This window comes from Mirounga angustirostris, unplaced genomic scaffold (genome assembly GCF_029215605.1).
Source record: "Mirounga angustirostris isolate CCGP_5_RB_7025 unplaced genomic scaffold, mMirAng1.0.hap1 SCAF_5, whole genome shotgun sequence".
Taxonomy (NCBI): domain Eukaryota; kingdom Metazoa; phylum Chordata; class Mammalia; order Carnivora; family Phocidae; genus Mirounga; species Mirounga angustirostris.
The window spans coordinates 164,365,767-164,381,028 of NW_026991713.1; the positions used below are offsets into that span (position 1 = coordinate 164,365,767).

At 41.2% G+C, this 15,262-nt stretch overlaps 1 protein-coding gene across 1 annotated transcript; it reads left to right on the forward strand.

Moving 5' to 3' along the window:
- Positions 1-5,846: 5,846 nt before the first annotated feature.
- AHSP (alpha hemoglobin stabilizing protein) lies at positions 5,847-6,723 on the forward strand. Its single transcript, XM_045871987.3, has 3 exons — positions 5,847-5,899; positions 6,069-6,147; positions 6,370-6,723. The coding sequence occupies exons 2-3, from the start codon at positions 6,073-6,075 to the stop codon at positions 6,571-6,573; spliced, it is 279 nt and encodes a 92-aa protein (XP_045727943.1). The 5' UTR covers positions 5,847-5,899; positions 6,069-6,072; the 3' UTR covers positions 6,574-6,723.
- Positions 6,724-15,262: the final 8,539 nt, after the last annotated feature.

Sequence of the window (15,262 nt, forward strand, 5' to 3'; positions counted from 1 at the left end):
TAATAAATATATATATGTATATATCACATCTTCTTTATCCATTCATCAGTCAATGGACACTTGGGCTGTTTCCATAATTTGGCTATTGTAGATAATGCTGCTATAAATATTGGGCTGCATGTATCCTTTCAAATTAGTATTTTTGTATTCTTTGGGTAAATACCAAGTAGTGCAATTGCTGGATCATGGGGTGGTTCTATTTATAACTTTTTGAGGAACCTTCATACTGACAAATGTGTAATATTTTAAATATTAGCTTCTGTGAATGCATTGAACTCTGAAGCCAACCTCTATGAATGAATTCCTTCAGAGAGCCTTAGTTTGAATCCAGGTTCTGTTACTTAGTATCTGTGAGATCTTGGGCAACTTTCTTATCTTTCTGTTCTTTAGTTTCTTCATCTATAAAATGGGAATAATACTAATATCTACCACAATAGGTTTGGATTGAGCATTAAATAAATCACATGTGTAAAGCTTTTAAATTATGTTTGGCACACAGTACATGCTATTTAAGTGTTGGCCATTATTTGGAGCTAATGTCAAGTATTCAAATATGGGGTTTTTTTTCTCCATATGAGGCAAGTGGCCCTCATGACTAGCATCACCATATAACTCATTATCCAAATCAGAATTTTTGAGCATGTCATTAGAGGAGGCACTATTAACAGTTACACTGGGGAAACAGACTGGAGCTCTTCTGGGCATATTGGTATATATTGTCACACTAATCATGAACCTCTCAGCTTTACTGACCACCATTACCCACATTGATTTCTCCTGCTCAGAGACCATGGCAGCCCTTGTTCACTGTAGCACTTATTTAGCCCTTAGCATATGCTTTCTGGAGCCAGTTGGTATTTGCTTTTATTAGGTACCTATGTCCTGTCTTCCCAACTGAACGATAAGTGAGGACAAGGACTCATCATACACTTCTTTGAGAAGTGTCCAGATCAATGGCTTGACAAAGAGATGAGTGATGGTTCCCCTTTTCCTACCCCCAGGAAACCTCTTGGTAGTCTGCATTCAACAGAATACCAAACATTGGGCAGAATAGTCCAAGCTGCTTGTCTCCTTGACTTTACTCTCATTGATCCCCACACTTCCACTACTGCTCTCTTACAGTCCACTCTCCATGAAGTTTAAAGCTCCTCTGTTTAAACTTTTCAGTGGCTTCCTATTACTTTTGTGGAAGAAGATTGCAACATTCTCCTCCAAACCCTTCAGTGGTTTTTCTTCACACTTGGAAATGAAACACAAACTTCTTGTCATGACCCACAAAGCTCTGTAGATTGGGTCTTGCCCTATCTCTCAGATGTTGCCCTTACCATTCATCCTCTTATTCCTCCCACTAGAACATAAGCTCCGGGAGGACAGGAACTTTGTCTTTGGCACTGAATATATTCCTAGTGCCCTGTTCCAGTGCCTGGTGCAAGGTAGGTGCCACATATCAGTTTGTGGAATGAATGAATTTATTTTCTCAATAGGACTTGTAAGGTAGTTATTTTTTTTTTTCCTTCTTTGCAAACAAGGAAACTGAAATTTATATATGGGAAGTGACTTCACCAACGTCACAGAGCTGAAAAGCGGCAAAAGCATTCATTTATTTATTCATTCAACAAATATTTAGTGAACAGCTGCTAGGCCTAGTTCTTCTAGGCTCTGAGGCAGGATTCAAATTTGAGGCTAATGATTTTAGAACTACACCATCTTCTTTCTATCTTTTAAATTTTGTATTCTTCGTAAGAATTATAAAAATAATAGAAGGATGCATTCTTTCTGTGAAATAATTCAAACAATAACTTAGCTAGGTAAGGTCAATTTCTCCCTTGACATTTATTCCTTTTTACATTTCCCAGCAAATACTAATCAATCCCCAAAAGGGAACATTGTTTACTATTCTAGACACACACACACACACTTAGAGTGAGAGAGAGAGAGAGAGAGAGTTTTATGTTTAATCCTTACTCCTATAGGGTAGTCTGCTCTGTGGTTCATTTAACATTATCTTAAAGATTTTTTTTTATTTATTTGTCAGAGAGAGAGAGCACGAGCAGGGGAAGCAGCAGGCAGAGGGAGAAGCAGGCTCCCCACTGAGCAGGGAGCCTGATGTGGGACTCGATCCCAGGACCCTGGGATCATGACCTGAGTCAAAGGCAGACACTTAATTGACGGAACCACCCAGACGTCCCTTTTTAACATTATCTTAGATATCTTTTCATATCAGCACATAAATATCTATCTCATTTATTTTAATAGCTGCATGTCATGCCATAGTATGGATATGCCATAATTTCTTTAATGACTCCTCATATTAATGAGCGTTTGGGTTTTTCTGCCTTTTCATTATTACAAATAATTTCATTATTATTATGGCAAATTCCTTGTACAGGCCTTTCTGTGCACTGAATTGAATAATTCTTTAAAATAGAGTTCAAAGCAGAATCATTGGATTGAAGCATATGCATATTTTAATTTGAACAAGTATTGTCAAAATTATCCTTCTAAAAATCTTTACCAATTTACACTCCTGCTAACAGTGCATGGAACTGCTTGTCATAATCAGGATATATATATTTCTATTGTCCAAAAAATTTCCCTTGGGCAGCTTTGCATTTTATTTTTTTTATTTTATTTATTTTTAAAGATTTTATTTATTTATTCAACAGAGACAGAGACAGCGAGAGCAGGAACACAGCAGGGAGAGTGGGAGGGCGAGAAGCAGGCTTCCTGCTGAGCAGGGAGCCCGATGTGGGACTCGATCCCAGGACCCTGGGATCATGACCTGAGCCGAAGGCAGACGCTTAACGACTGAGCCACCCAGGCACCCGGGCAGCTTTGCATTTTAATCTCCACTCTTGTGTTTGGATCTGCTTTCTGTCACTATCGACTATTTTTGCCTGTTCGAGAATTTCATAGAGAATTATATTGTATATAATATTTTATCTCTGGCTTCTCTTTTTTCAAAAAATTTTAATTGCAGTGTAGTTAATATACAGTGTTATATTAATTTTCAGGTGTACAAAATAATGATTCAACAATTCCATGTATTGCTCATCAGGATAAATGTACTCTTAATCCCCTTCACCTATTTCAGCTATTTCACCCATCTCCCCACCCACCTCCCCGCTTCATGTCTTTTTTATTCCCGTTTCTTCCTCTTTATTATATGTCTGACTTCTTTTGCTCAACATAATTATTCTGAGATTCATCCATGTTGTCATGAGGACCATTGGTTTGTTCCTTTTTATGCTGAGTAGTATATAATTGTATGAATATACCCACAATCTGTATATCTATTCAGTGGTTATTGGACATTTGGGTTGTTCCCATTTTTTGGTTATTATGAATAAAGCTGCTGTGAACATTTGTATTTGCATGTTAAGTGTTCTTGTAGACATGTATGTTCATTTCTCATGAACTCTACCTAGGCCTGAAATTGATGGGTCATGTGGTAAGTGTATGTTGAACTTTATAAGAAATTGTCAAATTGTTTTCCAAAGTGGTTGCACCATTTTACACTCCCATTAGCAATGTATCAGAATTCTATTCCTCCCATATCCTCACCAACACTTAATCTGCCTTTTTAAATTTTAGTCATTGTAGTGGCCATGTGGTGGTATCACCTTGTAGCTCTAATTTGTATTTCCCTGATGAATAGTAATGTTGAATGTCTTTGCATATGCTTATTGGCTATTTGTATATCTTCTTTGTGAAATGTCTATATTAGTCTTTTAGCAATTTAAAAGACTAGATTGTCTTATTATCAAAATATAAGAGTTTGTCATAAATTCTGTATACATGTTCCTTGTCAGGTTGTATTGCAATTTTTTCTCCTAGTGATAACAAATATTTTCTACCCTAGATAAATGAAAACATGTTCACACAAAAATCTGTACACAAATATTTATAACAGCTCTATTCATGCTTGCCTCAAACTGCAAATAATCCAGATGTCCTTCAGTGGGTGAATGAAGGAGCAGACTACAGTGCATCCACGTGATGCATGCTCAGCAATGAAAAGGAACAACTTACTGCTACTTGCAACAAGTTGTATGAACTTTAAGGGCATTATTCTGAGTGAAAGAAACCACTCTCAAAGGTTATATACTGTATAATTCCATTATAGGACATCCTCAAAAGCACTAAACTGTTGTGATGGAGAACAGATCAGTGGTTGGCAAGGTTTAGGTATGGGAGTGGGGGTCACTACAAAGGGGTAGCATATAGGAGCTTTTTGGGGTGATAGAAATATTCTGTGTCCTAATTGTGGTAGTGGTTATATGAATCTATGTAATAAAATTCATAAATGTACACTAAGGGAAATCAATTTTGTTGTATGTTAATTAAGAACATGCTATAAACAAAAAAGCAAATCAACAAAGCCTGTATGAGTATGTAGGTGCCTATGAATGTTGGTTTTTGAATGGAGAAAGATGTGACAAGAAATAAATACATCTTTAATGCTGGTAACTTTGTTGGGGGAGGAAACAAAAATGACTAACTTTTTCAGTGTACATTTTTGTATTGTTTTGAAACAATTGTTTCAAAGCACTTACTTCAGTTGGCATTTGGTGATTTCAAAATTTGAAAAAATCTACTAAAAATGGAAAACATTAGGAAAATATTTAAAAAGAGAAAAGTATTTCTGCTTTGTTGAATACCTGATGATATGGTAGAGAACAAGACAAATCTGTTTCCATTCTTTTTTTAAAAAAGATTTATTTATTTATTTTAGAGAGAGAAAGAGAGAGTTCGAGTGGGGAGAGGGCAGAGGGAGAGGGAGAGAATCTTAAGCAGATTTCCCACTGAGCACAGAGCCCAATGGGGGGGGGTCCATCTCACAACCCTGAGATCATGACCTGAGCTGAAACTGAGAGTTGGACACTCAGCCAACTGAGCCACCTAGGCACCCCAAATGTGTCTCCATTCTTACAGAGCACAGCCTGGTAGAGTTCAGTTTCCCACATCTTACAGGTGTCTCATCCACAAAATGTGGCTTCTATTAGTCTCTGCCCAGTTGGATTTTTTATAAGGATAAATACCTTAATACATGCTTAAAACAGTGCCTGACACAAATGATTAATGTAGCTGCTATAATGTATCATCTATGAATTGGAGAATAATTACCATATATAAATGGAATATTATTCAGCCATAATAGAGAATGAAATCTTACCATTTGCAACGACATGGATGGAGCTAGAGAATATAAGTGGAACTAAGTGAAATAAGTCAGTCAGAGAAATACACTATATGATTTCACTCATATGAGGAATTTAGGAAACAAATGAGCAAGGGAAAGAGAGACAGAGATAGAGAGGGAGAGAGACCAGCCAAGAAACAGACTCTTAACTACTGAGAACAAACTGATGGTTACCAGAGGAGAAGTGGGTAGGGGGATGGGTGAAACAGGTGATGGGGATTAAGGAGTGCACTTGTCATAATGAGCACAGGATGACATATGGAATTGTTGAATCATTATACTGTACACCTAAAACTAATATAACACTGCATGTTAAGTACACCAGAGTTAAAATAAAATGAAAAAAGTGTCTGTCATGTCATGGGGAGTCAATTAATATTAGTTTTGTTGGCCTGAATTTTACTTTTGGAGAGTGAATACTGGGATGTGGGGCAGATGGCAAGGATCTGTCCTGGGTTTGGTTTTCTGGGTCTCCCCACTTATCTGTTTTTCTTGGCCTTGCTATCTTTTAACTTCAGGGAAACGTCTCCCTCCTTCCCATCCCCTGGTTGACCTATCACCCTCCTTCAGGACCTAGATGCAGGGCGTTCCCCTTTTAGGCTGATACTTGACTCCTTGCCTACATTTAGTTCAGAGAGGGACCTACATACCCTGGAAAGTGTGGGTGAGACATACATAGCACTGTTAGACCTGCAGGTGAGCCAACCTGGGAGAAATGTGATCTCAAAAGGGGCATGATTTGAAAGGTGTTGGAGAGGTGGTCCTGCAAGGCACCAGAGATCTTTAAGGGGAATGAGGGAATTGGGGGAAATACCCAAGAATGAGGAAAAAGGATACTTAAATTCTATCTCTTTCTCTAACTTAGGCAGATGGCTCTTCTTCAGGCCAATAAGGATCTCATTTCTACAGGAATGAAGGAATTTAATGTTCTGCTGAATCAGCAGGTAAGCCCGGGCACTGTTTCAAAGGACAGCCCTAGACTCTTGGCAGGTGGATGAGGGCAGAGAAGAGAGAATAATTTGGAGTTGGGAGAGCAGTGGTGCAGTTGATGGAAACAATTAGAGACAGGGGATACAAATCAGAGAAAGGAGGATGTTGGAGTTTGTGAATTATTCCTGAATCACACTGCTGACCACATTCTCCCTTGCTACCCCCTCACCCTACAGGTCTTCCCTAATCCTCCCATCCCTGAAGAAGCCATGGTGACTATGGTGGATGACTGGGTGGACTTCTACATCAACTATTACAGGAAGCAGGTGGTGGGGGAGCAGCAAGAGCAGGAGAGGGCTCTACAGGAACTTCAGCAAGAGCTAAATATTCTGTCTGCCCCTTTCCTGGCTAAGTATAAGGCATTCCTGAAGACCTTTTGAGCACCTAAATCACCCACAGCCTTTTTCCTAGCCCAAATACCCAGGCCTGCATTAAATCCTGCCTCTGTGTTATTCAAGTGCTCAGGCTCTGCTCCTTCATGGTATTACTCTACCCTGACACCTCAATAAAGTCCAAATTGGTTTGCTGGTCTTCCTGGCTCTTCTGGTTTTTTTTCAGTTATTGGTCCCTGAGTTGCGGAGGCATTTGGTTCCCTTTCCTTTAACTCTGCTTCCTAGATATGATCTTGGATATTTAATTTCTTTAGAGCAGAGGTTAACAGCCTTAAGTAACCACTGGGCAGTATTAAAATAGCCTGAAGGAGAGGCCAGGCAGGCAGAGACTAAAGAGAAAGTGCTGGGGGAGGGGTCGTAAAAAAAAAAAGAAAAAAAAAATTCTCCAGAAATTGTGGCCCTGTGGCATTCTTGTCTAGAAGAAAGTTGTTGAAGACTCTCAGTCTTGTTCATCCTACGCTAGGTGGAATCAAGAGGCCACCCGCCTCAATTTTCCAATTCCTTTCCCTTAGCCCCAGCTTGAACAAAGTTCTAGGAACTAATGACTCTAATACCAGAGAATACCTCCCTGGAGCATCGTGATTTAGAATTGGAAAGGATCTTGGGAACCATTCAATACATCCCTTATTTTTCAGATAGGAAAACCTTTGGCTCTATAATTCCTCAGCCTCAGATCCCAGGTTTGGGAAGCAAGATTTCTGCCTGCCTCTGAGGCCTCAACCATTTCCTGACATTCCCTGGCCTAGACTTCTTTTCTCTTCAACCTCTAAACCTTGTAAACCTATTCATTGCAGGGTGGAATCACGGTGGGGTCAGGCTCACAAGTGTTTAAAAAAATGAAATGAAGGTGTTAGAAAGAGGAATATCCCACAAGGTTTGTGACATCTGCAGAAAGCATCAGAGGTGCCCAGCACCAGTGAGCAGGGAAGGAGGGATAGACGTGGGGAAGGGGCAGGAAATGCTGGTCTAGGGGTGAGGCATGGGAATCAGAGGCTGCCCAAAGCCTGGGCTGGCAGGAGGGAGCGAGGAGCTCTCCCTGTCATTTCCTGTTTTCTCTTTAGCCAGAAAAGTTTGGTGGTCAGAGGGGTTGTTTTCTCATTCCAACCTTCAGCAAGTCTTCCCTTCAGATCCTACCTCTGATTTTGGTTTGGTTTGGGGGCCTCGTTAGTCTAGTTCAGGTGATGTGGGAAACAAAGGCAGAAGAAAAATTATTAAATTAAATTTCCTTACTACCTATAGCCCATTGACAAGTCCTTAAAACAGGCAGAGTGGCATTCCTCTAGGGACTCAATTGCCTCCATGTTGACACTTTGCTAAGGGCAAAAGGCAATCCTAGCCGGATCTGCCCACCCCGCCCCCCATCCTGTAAGTCTACTTTAACATATAAAAATTCCTTTAGAAATTTCCTTTATCTCTAAACCCCCCAAGATATGTGTTGGCAATCATCCCCCAAGCACATGGCCTACCAATATACATCTGAAGGGTCTCATGACTAAGGTTTTATTAGCTGGTAATAAATGATCTTTTCCCAGCAATAGCTAGACCCCTCAAAGTCCTAGAAATCTTGCTTCCAAAATTCCTTAGAGACTTATGCTATCCCCACCCCCCTCCCAACTTGAAAGTATATAATGAGCCACTTCTGACCCCATTGCAGCTCTTTCCAACTACGAGTCCTATCCTCATGCTTTAATAAAATCACCTTTTTGCACCAAAGATATCTCAAGAATTCTTTCTTGGCCATCAGCTTTGAACCCTAATGTTGTCTTTCCTACATCACAGGGTCCAAAGGGAACAAGCCCAGTGCCCCCCAGCCATCATTCCAAACTTAGGGTGTGAGGATGTCAGGACCCATCAAGAGAGTTGCAGCCTTCCTGGGAATCAGGCAGTGAGCACCTTTGAGGTGTGGTTGGTGGTCCAGGTAGAGGCCAGGGCCTTCCCACTGTGCCCCTCAGGAAATTTCAGCCTGTTAATGGGATCCAGGGTCTGCTCAGATGGGACAGTGGTCATAGCATTACTTTTGCAGAAAGACCTGCACTACTGTGCATGAGTGGAGGAGACAGACTGAGGAGCCATATAAAAAAAAGTATTAGATTTAGTCTGTTGCTGTATGAAGGTGAAAAGAATGGTCAGAAGCCACTTTGGCTCAATTAATGATGATAAATTTTCCATAAATTTGAAAGTATCTAACCTAGGGAGTTGCTAGCTAGCCATTTCTCAAATGCTCAAAGGAAGATGATCATTTATCAGGTATGTTGTAGTGGAATGGGAAGTTCAACATCTAAATTCTATTCCAGTCATTCCATAAGCTTGAAATTTAGAAGTTGCAAGACTTTTTTTTTTAAGGACAGAAACCTGTTAAAACTGTACTGCATGTTCTTGCATTACTATTTTTTTTTTAGATTTTATTTATTTATTTGACAGAGAGAGACAGCACAAGCAGGGGGAGTGGTAGGCAGAGGGAGAAGGAGAAGCAGGCTCCCTGCAAAGCAGGGGGAGCCCAATGTGGGACTCAATCCCAGGACCCCAGGATCATGACATGAGTTGAAGGCAGTCGCTTAACCAACTGAGCCACCCAGGCTCCTTATTCTTGCATTCCTATCACCTAAGCACTGTTGTAAATCTACAAAGGCATACAATTTGGAATATTTTGACTTTTCAGAGGTGTGAATCATCAGGATCTGATGGTGCATAAAAATACAATTAAAATTACTGTGCCAGTGAGTATCCCAAATCCATTACTATTCCTGCAGAAAAATAAACCAAAATTAGCAGGAAGAATAATGTTTCTTTTGTTCTGACAGCAGTACCTGAATTAATGCTGGAAGTAAGATTGTAAACAGAAGAATGAAATATTACAGCAATAACACTGCTCTTATCCTGACCCTAACATTGACGACCCTAGGGCTGACTCTGAACTTTAACCTCACCTTTAATCTCACCTGACCCAGGGGGTAGCTTTGAATTTTAATCACACATTTAATCTCACCCTGACCCTGACACCCAGTCCTACTTGACTTTGATTCTGACAATGACAGACACCCTTACTCTCCCAAATTGTCCCTGACCCTCATGCTGACCTCTCTCATTTTCTTTTTTCCTTTTTCCTTTTTTTTTTTAAAGATTTTATTTATTTATTTGAGAGAGAGAGAGTGCACAAGGAGGCAGAGCAGCAGGCAGAGGGAAAGAGGGAGAAGCAGGCTCCCCACTGAGTGAGAGCCGGATGTAGGGTTCCATCCCAGGACCCTGCCCTCACATTGATCCTGATGTCTAACTAGACCCTGAACCTTACCTGACCTTACTTTTCACCCTGATTCTGACCCTGACACTCAACATGGATCTTGTTTTGATCCTTACCCTGAAATTGACCTTCACTATGACCTTACCCTAACCATGACATGACTCTTAACTCTCAACATGTTGCTGACCCTGTGACCATGACCACGATGCTCATAGACCCTTACTAAGGCTCTGGCATTCATGCTGACTTTGATTCTGAACCCAACACTTAACTTGCTCTTCACCCTGACCCTGATCATCAACCTGACACTAATGTGCTGACTTTGATCCTGAAGCTGATCCTGACACTATTACCACCAAGACCCTGACACTGACCTTAACTATCAAAATTTCCTGATGTTGACTTTCACCCTGACACTGACCCTATTCCTCAACCTGATCCTTACCCTTACCTGAACCTGCCTCTCACCAAGACCCTGACTATGAACATGAAACAGACTCAACCCCACTATATCCCTATTCTCAATCCTGACCGTGACATTCATCCTCTGCCTGATCCTATCACCAAGAATCATGTTTATACTGACCCTCACCCAAGCCCTGACTTCAATCCTAAAGTTTATCTGTCTCAGACCCTCATCTTTAACTTCACTGTACACCTGACCCATTTTCTTCAATTTCACCATACACGTGACTTTTATTAGACCTTCAACCTAAATCTAAGCCAATACTGATATTCAAATTTACCCTTGAGACCTTCACACTCACCCTAATACTGACCCTCAAGCTGATCATTACTCTGAACCTCATACTCAACCTGACCAACTTGATCCTGACCCTGAATTGGATTCTGAATCTAACCCTCACTCTGTCCTTGAACTTCATCTTCACCCTCTCCATGACCATAACCTTCAACTGATTTTGACCCAGACTTGATCCCAACACTGACTCTATATTCTCCACCCCTCAAAATTTAAACTGAATTTGGTCTTTGACCTGAACCTAATGCTGACCCTGATTCTGATTACTCTGACCCTGGACTGATATCCTGACCTAGGCAATAACTCTGAAGTTGACTTTTACTCTGACATACATAATCACCATGACCCTAAACCTTATTTTGACTCATGCCTGACCCTGTGTGTGACTTAGATTCTGACCCTTAACCTCACACACTACATGACTCTGATCCTCACCCTGACCCTCAGCTGCTTCCCCAAACTGACTGTGACTCTAACATTGACTTGATATTCAACCTAACACTGACTGTGCTAGTGACTTTCTTATGACCCTTACCATACTCTGATGCTGATCCTACCGTGACCCTCATCATGTCCCTGAATTTCACACTGACACTGAACCTCTATGTCACTCTTACCCTTACTGGATGCTCACACTGACCTCAACTTTCACACTTTTCATCACCATGACCCTGACCTTGACTCTCAGTTTGATCTAGATACTGATCATGACCATGATTCTGACTCTGAGGTATATACTCACTGTCACCTTGACTCTGACTCTCATTCTGACACTATCTCTATTCTATACCTAAACCTTACCCTGATGCTCTCTCTCACCTTGTGTCTGATCATGACACTCACCCTGACTCTGATCCTAATTCTCATTTAGACACTCTGTGTCATGTTCGTCGTGACCCTCACTTTCACCTTTACTTTCAGTTTCATCCATATTCTGATCCTGAAGCTATCCCTACACCAGCATTCAATTTGACCCTCCCCCCTGCCCCTGAATTTAACCTCACCATGACCATAAACTTGACCCTTACCTGACCCTGACTCTGATGCTCATACTCTACTTACCCTGACTTGACCATGACTTTCTCCCTGACCCTGACCTCACCTTGACTCTACAATGACCCTTACACATATCTTCATTATGTCCAAGAAAGAGCCTTGAATTTGAAACTTATGCTGAACCTGAACCAGACTATCAGCCTGACCGTGACACTAACCCTTCCTCACCCTGACCTAGGTTGGCACTGCACTCTGATTCTGATGTTGAAACTGACCCTGACTCTGAACCTGAGCATGACTCTCAATATTTGCCTCATATTCCTGACTTCTCATCTTCACTCTGACGCTCACAGTGACTCTCAATCTGACCTTGAGCATGACACTTACCTTGAACATGACCCTTACCTTGAGCATGACCCAGCAATTTGTTTTGGCCCTCACCCTGAACTTGACACTGATCTTCACCCTTAAACTTACCTGATTCTGACCTTTCTCCTGACATTGAACCTGATCTCATACTCTGAATCATACCCTGATTCTTACTCTAGAAATAACTTGGTTTCTAAACCTTACCATGTTCCTGAACCTGACCCTAATGTGATCCTCACCCTCATACTTACCTTTATCTTGCACTCTGAACTTCACCTAATCTGTCAACCTAACTAAAACCTCATTTTGACACTCAAATGACCGGATCTCACTATGTCCATGAACATAACTCTGGCCCTAATCATTAACTTCATCCTCACTAAGATATTGCAGTTCACATTGACCATTACCCTGACTCTGACTCTGATCCTAACTATGAACTTTAGCTTCATTTTATCCATAATTTAAACCTGACCTTCACCCTCACTCTCACCCTGACACCATTCTGACCCTCATCATGAACCTGACCTTGACCTGACACTTACCCTCACTCAATTCTGACACTAACTTCACCCAGAAGCCACTGACTCTGCCAATGACCATATCTCTGATGCTGATTCTTACCCTGATTGGACCCCAGTGCTCACCCTGATACCAACTCACATTCTCATCCACGCTAATATAGGAGGCCCTCACATTGACCGTGATCCTGACTGTGACTCTCACATTGACCCTTATGATGACAATATATCAGAATCTGACCCTGATCCTTCTTCTGACCCTCCTCCTTACCCTAACCTTTACTTGACACTCACTCTGTCCCTCATACTCTTCCATACCCTTACCATGATTAAAATGCTGACCCTTATTGGATCATCACCCAGACTCTGATCCTGAAGCTCATCCTGACAGTGATTCTAATTCTCATCTTCACCCTGATCTTGAAATTTTACCTCACACTGACCCTGACAATGACCACCATCCTGACCTTGATTATCACTCCACCTTGATTCTGACCATAACAACATGCTGACTCTGAAACTTGGTCCTCACATAAATACTATCTGATTCTTGTCTTCACCTTGAAGCTTCAAGGTGACCTTCAACCAGACCAGGACCTTGACCATCACCCTGACCCTGACTCTTACTCTGATCTCTCAGTCTGATTATCATCTTCATACTTAACTTGTCCTTGACCTACGTTCACCCTGATTTTAACTCTGACCTTTACCCCAAATTTTATACTCACCATGACCTTTACCCTGTTTGGGACTTTGACTCTGACTCTTACCCTGAACCTGACCTACATTCAGCTCTTATCCTTACCTATGCTGACCCTGATTATTTAAACCTTATTCTGAACCTGACTTTTGCCCTGGTGCTACACTTACTCTTACCTTTGCCCTCACCATGACCTTCAACCTGATCATTACCATAAGAACCTTGCCCTGAACCTAATCCTTGCCATCCCTGACACTTTGTATTAATCATGTTTTACAATTTTCTGTACTTTATGATACTTTGAATTAGAGTTTTGCTGACCTGAGAGAGACTGCCCTTCCCTGGACTAGCTAACTCCTACAGATAGCAAATGACTTCCATTGTAGCATGCTTTTCATATGCAAACCAACCAATCCAAAGTCCATGCCTCCCAACTACCTCCTTTACTGGGTTTTCACAAGGCTCTTAGATTCTTGCCCAGTATTCCTCTGCCTTAATCATCCCAGCGCCAGGTACCAGACAACCTGGGACAGCCCTTATGCCTCAGAACCCACTGGAATTATTCAAACTAGCTAATGCTTAGCTTGTTTACCCTACCTGGCCCATTCCTTTCTATGAAAACTGTAATAAAGCCTATGCTTTGCCTTCACTCTTTTTGTTTCCTAACCCCGGTGCTTCTCCATGTGGCTCTGTGTGACATGCCATGCCCCTTCCTCTTGGGAGCTGCAAGTAACAAAATATCTTTTTTTAAAAAAGATTTTATTTATTTATTTGACAGAAAGAGAGAACGAGCAGTGGGGAGGGGTAGAGGGAGAGAGAGAGAGAAGCAGACTCCCTGCTAAGCAGGAAGCCTGATGCGGGGCTCAATCCCAGGACCCTGAGATCATGACCTGAGCCAAAGGCAGACGCTTAACCAACTGAGCCACCCAGGCACCCCAGCAAAATATTTTTTAATGGTAATCATATCTTGATTTATTGGCCTCACCTTACTTGAATAATAATAAAACCTACATTAAAAAACACTCTCATCCTCACCCTCTCTATTACCGTCTCCCAAAACTGACTCTGATGTAACCTGACACTAACTCTGACCTCCTCTCTCCCTTGAGCCTTACCTGAAATTGACCCTCAACTTGACCTTGACCCTACCCTGAACCTGACTCTGATCATCACCCTACACTAAAACAACCTGACTGTGACTCTGATTCTGAAGCATAGGAGATTTCTTTGGGTGGTGGAACTACTCTGTATGATACTGTTATGGTGGCTACATGGCATTATGAATTTTTCAAAATCCATAGAACTTTATGACACAAAGAATGTACTGTAATGTATGTAAATTTCCAGAAAAATTAGTTAGATAAGTCTAAAGAATTGCAGGAAAGAATACAGAACATGACAAGAGAATCCAAATGTATTACAAATGTACAAGACAGCCTCACTAAGGGGATGGGGGAATAAAAGGTGTTAACCTAAGTGACTTTGGACATGATAGAGTTGACAAAATTATTTCCCACAGAAATGCCTGTTAATAATTCTGATACTGTTATATATGCACATTGGAATTAAACAAACACATAAATAGATGGTTGGAGTTTGGTTTTTCAATGTTAGAGTGGGAATTGAGAGACAGTCAATGGGGAAAGTTAAAAATTACCCATGTGGTAATGGATTAGAGTTAGAAGTAGTGTGAACAGACTTGTAGGAGTGAAGTCATCATTATGGCAGTGTAAGGTGTTCTTCTTTTCTCTCCCCCCTTTAAAAATAACCAGTGACATCCATAATTGAACAAATGTGCCACTGCGCATTACATCAAAGAATCCAAGAGGTTTCTAGCCCACCTCTCCATCTGAAAATAAAGAGAATCTCAGTAAAGCCTACAGAACCAAAGGAGTCAGCAAACCTGCTCCACCCCCACTCACCACAATTGGGGGAAAAAAGAACCTGGAGATTGCAAAAATGGGAGATACCCGCAAACAAGAGAAAATTTGTGGAAGTTCAGCCTGCCTAAGGGGGATTTCCATTATGCCATTGGAGCAGGATAAGGACAAGTGTGGACACAGATGAGAGAGAGGAACTTGCCAAGGGGGCAC